General features: G+C 51.0%; 1 protein-coding gene across 1 annotated transcript; it reads right to left on the bottom strand.

Annotated features, from left to right (window-relative positions):
* Positions 1-1717: 1717 nt before the first annotated feature.
* LOC119269470 (protein trichome birefringence-like 28) lies at positions 1718-7569 on the bottom strand. Its single transcript, XM_037551305.1, has 5 exons — positions 6290-7569; positions 5994-6165; positions 5480-5679; positions 5166-5321; positions 1718-2415 (listed from the first exon to the last, which is right to left on the bottom strand). Exons 1-5 carry the CDS (start codon positions 7015-7017, stop codon positions 2031-2033), a joined length of 1641 nt encoding a protein of 546 aa, XP_037407202.1. The 5' UTR covers positions 7018-7569; the 3' UTR covers positions 1718-2030.
* Positions 7570-10707: the final 3138 nt, after the last annotated feature.

Raw genomic sequence — 10707 nt, 5'->3', positions numbered from 1 at the left:
AATCATGATTCTGGCTACCTTGGATAGAGCAAACCGCGTATTCGTGCTACCCCGTAATTTTCTTGTTGTGTCTTGTTGATAAAGCAAAAAATAAAGTAATCCACATATCGTTGCTCAGTTACGGAAGGGAACATATGTGCCTGTATCTAAAAACTAAGTTTGGTTACCCGAAACTTAATACATTTTTCAGTTTCTCCAACACTCCAAATCAAACATACATATTCAAAGTGTTTCTTGCCACGCGAAACCAAACAAAAAGTACATAAGTCAGCAGAGATGAACATTCGTATTTAAACAGAAAACCCCAAGTTAGGGGTAAAAACCATGGGTCGAAGCCACCACACAATTATTGTTCCACTATAATTAAATATGGGATACAATAAGTTCCTCTCTCTGTAGCACTATAGGTTCTCATATATCAAGGTTACAGTATGTTGGATGGACACAATAAAATTTGGGGGCCAAGAGATAGGGACCAACGGCGGAGCTATGTGTTGTGCTGGGGTGGCTGTGCCCCCCCCCCCCAGCTTTGAACCAATTTGTGAAGGGAAAAATTAGAAGGACTTGGATGAAAACTTTTTTAGCTTTTGGCCCCTCCAGCAGAATCCATCTAGCTCCGCCACTGATAGGGACTAGAACAATCTCATCAAAGATGGTGGAAACGCAAGTTAAAGAAGAACAGTTAATGGATTGGATCATCACAACCTTAGGGAGGAGCTCCATTTGCTTGCTTGCAACCTCTTCCTTTACGCTGTGTTTAGATGTCTGTATTGAAGGCCTCCGTATTGAATTGGTTTCATTTCCAATTCAGCCATGAAACTGTAGTGGACATGAATACGAATTCGGTTTCATTTCCAATCTTTTTCCATGTTTTAAAAAAAACCAACGCCTCTCATATAGCAGGCACCAGGGCTACCCCTGCGCCAGCCACTTGCCAGAGACGTCGCTGCTCCGTTCTCTACGTTGTAGTACCACAAGTTGGTGCGAACCAACCTGTGGTTGAGTTGGTTAGGTGGACAGTGGCATCCTCAACCCACCGGGGTTCAAATCCTGGTGCTCGCATTATTCCTGAATTTTCCTGGTGCTCGCATTATTCCTGGATTTATTTCAGGATTTCCGACGATGCGCTTTCAGTGGGAGGAGGCGTTCCCGTCGACGACGAGGCGTCTACGTGACTTCGTAAATCTCAAGATGATATGCCGGCTCAATCTCTCGGAGGTGCTCATAGGGATAGGGTGTGCGTGTATGCGTTCATAGGAGTGAATGTATGCGCGTGTATATAAGCGCTTGTGTCTGTACTGATGCTAAAAAAAAAAAGTACCACAAGTTGGTGCCACGATTCACGTTCGGTACCTGTCGCAACGCCCGATCCGGGCCAAAGAGATACGGGAGCTTTGCTGCCAGAAAGAAGGCGAAAGGCAGCCCGGACATTTCCGGACCTGCATGCACACTGTCGTCAGTCAGTTAACTACTAGCTCTGTCAAGTTCAGCCAAGTGGCGCCCATTGTTTTTGTTGCTGCCCGCCTTTTTCAGGTAAATCATCCATGGAATGATCGCCAAAAGGCGCTTCCTGCTCCCTTCCCTTTTTGATCTTCTGCCCTAGAAAAGAAGAGAATAAGCCGGAGAGCTGGCGACGTCGATCTTGCCAAAGAAACGAGCTCGCGGACAGATCGAGGCGCCGCAAGACGGCTGTGCAGTGCAGCTGGAGGCACGGACGCAACTGCCCATTTCTCTAAAAACCATCTGTTCTGTTCATCTCTTTGACTTCAGAATTTACAGTTTGAGCAGGAACCTCCCCCTTACAGCGCATATGTGCACGCACGTGGCAGGCCACGAGCCATGTATCACCTTATATAATTAATCTCTTTCCACTTACTTAACCTACCCCCAACGAAAGAAGAAAGAAAACAAAGCTGGCGTATTTGACACGTAAAAACTAAACAGGCCAGAAAGAATGTAAAGAAAAAAGAAGAAGAAGAAGAAGAAGAAAGAACTTTTCGAATCGACAGAAATTCCCAACATGTATCTATCTATCTGGCCGTGAGAGCAGCCGTGGCGGCGTCCGGCCTGGACATGATCCTGGTGTAGAGCAAGCTGTTCCAGATGTCGGGCACGCCGGGGAGGCACCAGTGGATGCAGTCGGCGTAGGTGCCGGGGTCGGCCTGCTGCTCCGGCGTGAGGATCTGGCCCTGCCGGATGGTGTGCACGGAGGTGTGCCCGTCCTTGCGCCGCTCCGACATGGTGGTGATGTCCACGAAGGTGATGGGCACCCGCGGCGCCGCCGCCCGGGTGATGTTGGACGCCACCTTGAACATGTCCCAGTCCGTGCCCAGCCATATCGGCCCGCGCCAGTTCACCAGCGGCATCGTCTCCTTCGCGCACCGGATCCCGTTAGGGTTTCCCCACACCTGCGGGCTGTTTTTCACACCCAAAAAAAGCCCCAGTCAATTTCCAACAGAGTTATAGAACCAGTTAATAATCATAGTACTAGAACTTGATACTACTACTCTTCTTCTGTGGAGCACGCTAGCTCTAGCGGATTCGCAGCATGAGTCGATCACGCAACCCAACTACTCTAATCCAGTTCTGTGATTCTATCTTCACGTAAAATAGTGTTGTTGACCAACTTTAGCTGTGTACGTCTTTTGATGCGACATGCCTCCAACTCCAAGCTAGCCAGAGACTTCATCAACTCGCTCGATCGTGGACGCAATCCCGATTGAAAATACTTAACAACTTCGGGATTGCTGAACACGCAAAATAACGTGGCATAGCTAGTAGCCTCTGAAGCTGATTGGTTTGCTCATGCATTCACCGGTCGCCATGGCAGTTTCTCCGGTTGCACCATATCTTCTCACACACTACCACTACTAAATAGGATCGCTGACTATATAAAAACACCAAGGCAAATCAAAGTGGTTTGCTTCACGGGAACTAAACATATAGGAGTATCCATCAATCTCAGGATGGGGTCACGCTGCTTTTCTAAAAGGTTTAGGGGAGCTTTCGTGAGGCGTCATCCCAGGGCCATGTCCACCGCACGTCCTTATCAAGCCACTCCGGTAGTCGCTAGGTAACCAACACAACACAACACAACCGTCTGTTTGATCCTTATAGCCAGGAATAATTGGATTACCACGCAGAAGGAAAACCCCAAAACGCTGCTGGAACTACCCGCATCCGGCTACTTGTCCTAAAAAATGCGTCGTCCGTTCCAAGATCCGAAACTCGCGGTCACGGGACGATCACTCGGAACCTGCTCGGAACGATCATTGGCAGGGGCGTCCAAGACTATTCCACGTCCCACGAAGCACCAACACGGCCGGTTACGAGCACACGAGACCAGTAGTACGTCGCTGGCGCATGGAATGCATGATTGGTGCACCATGTACGGGGCCGGGACTCGTTCGCGACGACGGAAGCTTCCGTCTAAGATTCATGTGCGCGGAATGATTTGAGCCGAGGCCGAGGGTCCATGTGATTGACAGGTACGCAGAATTATACTACATGGTCATACCCATGCATGTACATGTATGTATAATGTATCCTTCCTAGGGTCCTATCGAGTACGTAGTTCTCCACTATTAATTTCTGAGAGTGCTGCTTGGGCGACAACGAGAGGGGAGCAACTACCCCGCTCCATTGGAGGAGCATCTTCTCCTTGGACTTTTGTAAAGGAGTTTACCAAGTCCGCTTGTGTGCTGCGAGTTGTGACGCACGTCGATCGTTTTGACCGCGTAGATTCCACCCCAAGTGGCATCTAAAAAGACGTGTACGTACACGATTTGCGCATATTGTACTGCTCCCTGCAGTGCTGGTCACGACATGCATACCGAGCTACCGTGGTTTACAGAAGTACTACGTATACGTATTACTCCCTCCGTTTTTATTTAGTCCGCATATTAGTTTTGGTCAAAGTCAAGCTTTGTAAGTTTTGACTAAGTTTATAAACAAAAATATTAATGTATACAATAAAAAATCAATACCATTAGATTCATTATTGAATGTACTTTTACATCATATATATTTGTTATGGCAAATGTTTATATATTTTTCTATAAACTTGGTCAAACTTTGCAAAGTTTGACTTCAATCAAACCTAATATGCAGACTAAATAAAAACAGAGGGAGTACTCTAGTACTAGTATACTCCGTTGGCGATCCCAATGGAGTAGGGACTATTTGAAAACTCCGGTGGCAGTGGCATTATGCATGCACCTTACTGGTGGGGTGGCATTCCTTGTGACTGTAGATTAGACGGTTAGTGCATGTACCCTGTGCTTACTTTATTCTACTAGCATTAGCATATAGCACCACGCAGTTTGGAATATCAAACCATGCATGTGTAAACTAATGGCGCAGTACGTATATCCTAACATGTTCAAAAAAAAAAGTACGTATATCCTAACTGGCTCACTAAACTACACGTACAACGGTATCCGTTACACCAACTACTAGTACAAGAGTATGCTACCACATCCACATGCGTACAGAGAGGGTCAACGAGCGGGTGGGCAACGTGAGGCCATGTGTTCCATTCCATCCAGTACGTACATGCTCTGCTAGTCGCACCGCACCTAGAGAATGCTGCACGACCCGGCCGGCTGCTCCGTCGACGGGATATATACCGCGCCATCACCCCAAAAAAACAGAAGCCTACTTCTTTTGCAACTAAAAATAAAAACCTGCTGGTACTTCCACGTCGCCTGGGAATATTCAAGCGAGCACGCCGCCGGACCGGGTCTGCCACGACTGTCTGTCGCTTCCATTTTCTCCCAAGACAGCGACCGACCCGCTCGACGCGACGCGCCCGCCCGACTCGTTCCAACTTCCAATCCCGCGCGCGCGCTCGCCGTCCGGCCCCGGAAACCGACCGTGCGTGCCGGACCCCACTAGACCACCAGCCCGTGCGCGTCTGCACTTCCCGGCCGCGGCCCGACGCGTGCACCGGTGCAGACACCCGGTACGCACCACGCGCTGCCGGCCTCGTCTTTTTGGCCGTCGCCGCCATGCGCGCGTGTCGAGATTTCGGCGTTTCCTAGGAACTACGGTGCAGGTGCGCGTAGGTGTGCGTACTGACTACCACCAGAAGAACAAAAACGACTTATCTACAGTGGAACAGAATAGAAAACTACTACGGGGGTAGGCAGGGTAGGGTACGGTACCTGAGGTGAAGAGGGGACATGCTCATGAAGAAGACGGACGTGCGCGCCGGGTCGATGTTGTCGTTCACCCAGCCGGCCCAGGTGCTGAGAACCTTCCGGTACGCCTCGATCCTCACCACCTCCTCATGGTCCTCCCAGTCCCGCCCGCCCGGCCTCCTGCCAATCCATCCATCAGCCAACCTCCATGTCAGTCCATCAGTGTCACCGCAGCGCATGCAGTTTTACCACCACTTCGACCGTGCATGCCCCGGCGATCGACGCACGAGACGGCACGGCATGTTCTCGATCGTGTTGTGTTGTGCACGTAGACGTACTTGAGTTTCATGTTGAGGGTGTTCATCCACCAGATGTAGGTGTTGAAGACGAGGTAGTCGGCGTTGCGCCAGTTCTGGGCGTGCGCCGCGATGGCCCCCGCGTCGATGATCCGGGTCGGGATGCTGTGGATCTTGGGGTTGTCCGAGTTGGACTCCACCAGGAACGGCGACCAGTAGAACTCCACCGTCGCGTTGAACTCCTGTTGTCGATAAGAAATGGACGTTATTTGACATGATCACAAGAAGGCGCAAGAAGACACCCTATACCGATGGAATACGTACGTCGTCGTAGTACAAGTAGTTGGTGCGCTTGCTAAGCCGCCACCTACGGCTACGGTACAGGTACTACTACGTACGACGTCACATTTGAAAAACCGTTGCGGCAGCCGTGGGCCCTGCTGGTTGGCCAACTGGCTGGCTAAGGTTCCTTCTCCATCGTAGGGGGCACGAACCGGCCGGTCGAGAGAGAGAGAGAGAGATGCTGCCGGGACGGCCATTGTTTTGTGCTACTCACCCAGGCGTGGAAGACGACCCGCTGGTCCTCCCAGGTGACGTACTTCTTGTCCGGCGACACGGCCGACTGCACCAGGCACACCATCGACTCCCACTGGTTCCGGTTCAGCGAGTCCCCCACGAACATGAACCGCTTGTTCCGGAGCCTCTCCATGAAAACCTTCGCGTCGAACCTGCAGTTCCAACAAGCTCGCCGCCTGAGCATGCATGCGCGTCCAACCCAATTTCGGGCATGCATGGCGATCGCCGGCGTGATCGGGTAGTCGTCGCCGGAACGAGCGACGAGCGGAAACGCACCTGGGCATGTCGCAGTCCTTGGGCTGCCACCGCCACTTCTGGTAGTTGTCGTCGCGGCGGCCGTTCTTCATGCACGTCACCTGCGACGTCAGGAACGAGCACTCCTCCTCGCGGTACAGCGGGTAGCTCGCGTTGTCGAACACCCACTCGCCCTTGGACAGGTCGCACGTCTCCGGCGACCCCAGCACGGCCCCCGCCGCCACCGTCTTCCTCGCCGGCCGCAGCCGCCTCGGCCTCTTCGCTTTCTTCGGCTTCTTCACCTTGGGGGCGGTGACCTTCCGGATCGCCTGCTCGGGCGCCGTCTCTGTCTTCGCCGCGGCGTGCCCCGGCCTCTCTCTTCCGTCGTCGCGCGGCAGCGCCACGGGGACGGGCCTCTCCGGAGAAGCGATCACGTCGCGCCGGGGGGCGACGGTCTTCTTCCCCGTGGAGGAAGAAGAGAGCACGTCCCGCCGCGGGGTGGCGGCGGCGCGGCCGGCGTCCGAGACGACGACCGCCTGCTGCCTGAAGGGCCCGACGCCGCGGGCAAACGGCTCGAGGGTGACGGACCGGATGTCCTCGCCGTACATGACGATGACGAAGACGACGAAGAAGACGCCCGCCACGTACACCGGCAGCCGCCCGCCCTTGCGCGGCGCGCCGTGCTTCGCGCCGAGCGTGTCGAACGGCCCGGCGCCCGCACCCCCGCCGGCGCCGGCCAGCGACGACTTGCGGCGGCCGGGGAGTGACATGGCGCCCGCGTGCAGCTTCGGTCGCTTCGCTGGGCCCTCCCTCCTTCCTCTTGCCTCCTGGTACGTGGTACGTGGGTCGTCTGATGGAGTGATGGTGCGTGCCGCGGAGAGGGGTAGAGCGCGGGCTAGCCGGCTAGAGAGAGAGGGTGGCTTTACTTATGGGCGAACGGGGTTGAGTCAGAGCCGGGGGGCTGTGGATTTGGTGAGGGGATGAAGCCACCATGGCCTCTTTTCTTCTCTCTTTTTTGCCGTTGAACGAGCAAGCAATCGGTTTTCATTGGGCGAGTGGCTGGATTGTCGAGAGCGATTTTATTCTCTGCCAATTTCTAATGGCCGGAGACTCGGCCAGACGAGACGGACGGGGGCATGGAAAAACGTGGTGCAGCACGTCAGTGATGGGCTAGGCCAGACTAAATTAACCAAGGCCACCCCACTGGAGGAACACTTGTTCTTCCAAAAAGAAAGAAAAAAATGCAAGGCAAAACGTAGTTACCATGTGCATCCAACGATGTGTTTTGTCCCTGCAGTCAACGCCATATGGCTTATCGACATTCTGAAGGGAACGGGGATCAGGAACATGCGCACGCGTTGCGAAATGACGTTCGAGATGAAGCAGTTGGCCTTTTATTCGTAGTTCGTGGTATCTCCGGTGCACATTGTTTTTGTCCGGGAGAACAATGACGTGTGTGCAGAGTTCTGGCAAGCTATCCTTCCTGCCACGATGATATGCTAACTACCCGTTTGAGACTTCTAGAACTGGAGAACTTTTGCAGCGACGTGACTAACCATTACTTCAACATTATGATGAATATCATAAGAGCCCATGGTGGCTTTCACTCGCTTCTAAATGGAAATACACACGTACCTGCCATTTCTCCTTCATCAACACGTATGCTTCCAATTTGTTCCCCGCTCGAGAAAAAAAAAACTTCTATGTGATTTGCACCATACAAGCTCGTAGTCAGTTTTCACTCAATCGCATCATCCGTCACAAGGAAACATTATTATTTGTGAATGCAAGTCGTTCACGTCGTTCTTATGGAGCTTGCAACATCAGATGAAACCTAGCCACCGCCGCTACTATCGTCTCCTCCCATCATATCAATTAAATAGATAGTCGGGAGTGATGAGAGGGGGAGGGGGGTTCTTTTCTCGCGCGGAGAGGAGGCCTCCGACTATGGCAATGTGACGACCATGGACAATGGAAAAAACAGAGCCCAAACACCAGATTGACTTCTGAAGGGAACATAGATCAGCAACATGCACACGTGTTGCGAAATGACGTTTAAGATGAACCAGCCGGCCCATCATATCTCCAGTGTCCTTTATTTTGGTCTGGGGGTACAAGTACAATGACGTCTGTGTAGAGTTCTAGCAAGCTATCCTTCTTGCTAATATGCTAACTACTACCGGTCCGAGCCTTCTGGAACTGAAGAACTTTGCAGCGACGTGACTAACCATGACTTCAACATTATGAATATCATAATCATGGTGGGTTTTCACTCACTTCTAAATGGAAATACACACCTGCCATTTTTTCTTCATGAACACGGATGCTTCAAATTGTTCCGTGAGTTGCATGCAAACGAGTTCAAATATGCAATATTTGGTAAAATTTTGCACTCCTCTGGGTGTAGTACAAGGAGCATTCTATATATATATATCCTGCAAAAAAGGAGCATTATTATACCTGAAAGAAAAAGGAGCATTCCACATGGTGATTTTGAATATATTTCCCTTTTTTTTAATCATGAGATACCACTATCCTTGCCCGCCGAGGGAATTTTTTTTGGGTGTGATTTGCATCACTCATTCACCTCATCCGCAACAAGAAAATATTATTATTTGTGAATGCAACTCATTCGCGTCATTCTTAGGGAAGCTTTGGGACGAAAGGTGAAACCTAGCCACCGCCGCTACTATCGTCTCCTCCCACCATATTCCTCTCCCCGTCATCAGATGATGCTACCGGGTAAAGCCTACTAAATAGATGGTCGAGAGGGTTGCGGAGGGGGAGGGGGTTCTTTTCTCGCACAGAGAGGGGGCCTCACACTATGGCAATGTGACAACCATGGGCGATGGAAAAACAGAGCTCAAACACTAGGGTGATGACCCCCGAAATCCGGCAATGGTGGACATGTCAGTGTAGTTGTGGGGAACTGTGACGATTGATCGAGTCGGTGGCAATCCATCGTCCATCGTGACACTGTCACCGACACGCACGGCTCCCTCCGTTTGTAGGAGCAGTGGCGAGCGTTGCCATGCTGCTTGACCATGATCCGTCTTGGCTAGTGGCAGCTTTTTGTAGGAGATGTCTCATCATCGACTTCCCGTTAGCTCGGCCTTTGTCACCGCCACATTATGACACTTCTCCATTAGAGGCAAACAGGTAGGTGGCTCTCTTACTATATGTGTTCTCATGGTGAAGCTTATGTGCTATCATCCTGTGACGCCCCAAGACCGGAGCTTCAGATGCCTTTCAGGGTTTCCGGGTTTCGTCGTGTGATTTGTTTGGTTCTTTGCATTCATCATTGCATCATGTGCATTGCAGCATGCCATCATGTCATTTTTTTTCTTAACCCATCTAAATAAATGGCATGGATCTTTGATCCATTTCAATCGAGGGAATTCACTTGTGATTTCTCTTTATAACATATTAAAGCCTCTCAATACTATTAGGGAGCTATGATAAAAATTATTCCATTTATTTGGAATTAACATAACACACTTGCAAATATCCCATGCCTTTTTCCTTCTCAACTCTTGGTCTCTAAGTTTGTCATATTTTTCTTTCATCATTTTCCGGAGCTCCACCAAAATCCGAACATTTTTGGACACCTCTATTTCCCAGCCCTTGTTCAAATCATCTGAATTAAATTCAAATGACTTTGAATTAAATCCTTGCAATCATGCCTCCCCTATTTTTCGTGGACCGTGCACATTTTTACGAGTCCGTGAAAATTATCCATATGTCCAACTTTTTCCCCTAACCTCTCTTTCTTTTCTTTCATATCTCTGTTTTGTTTTTTTTCTTTTGTTCTTTAGACTGAGAGAGAGAGAGAGTCAGCCCAGCAGACCTTGCAGCTGGTCGCCGCCCGTTTGTCGCGCGTTGCTGCCCTGTTTCACTCGTTGCTGCCTGCTGCATTCTTAGACACACGCGCCCATGTTGACTCGGGTGAGTCCAGCACCCTGACTCGACGCTGCTCTGGCCGCAACCACCTCGGGCCTTCAACCATGACGCCCGCCATGGCCCTCCTCGCACTACTGCTCCTTGGTTTCGTCCTCTGTCGTGACCATCTCCTCCCCCAATGCCCTTGAAGAGGATGTTGCTGAAAGACCACCACGACACCATCTCCGGAGCCCAAGTCCGAGGACTAACGCGTTCGGGTAACTCGTCAAGTACATCTTCGTCAAGATTGATGCTTGGATAAGCACCGTTTGCGTGGATTACGTCAAGTACCACGACGACCGTCGAGACCGCCAAGTTCTACTATCGATGAACGCTTTGAAATCGCCAAGACCTGCAAGTCCACCAAGACCTCGACCATAGTACATGTACGGCTACAACGTGAACGAGAGTACCACGACGACCCTCGGAGTCCTCGGATCTGTCAAGTTCCACTATGAGATGTACAACTACCTGTTGGGGAACGTAGTAATTCCAAAAAAATTCCTACGCACACGCAAGAT

Source organism: Triticum dicoccoides, chromosome 3A (genome assembly GCF_002162155.2).
Source record: "Triticum dicoccoides isolate Atlit2015 ecotype Zavitan chromosome 3A, WEW_v2.0, whole genome shotgun sequence".
In the NCBI taxonomy this organism is placed as follows: Eukaryota; Viridiplantae; Streptophyta; class Magnoliopsida; order Poales; family Poaceae; genus Triticum; species Triticum dicoccoides.
Note: the sequence above shows the minus strand (reverse complement) of the source record. Positions and strands in the feature narration are given on the sequence as shown.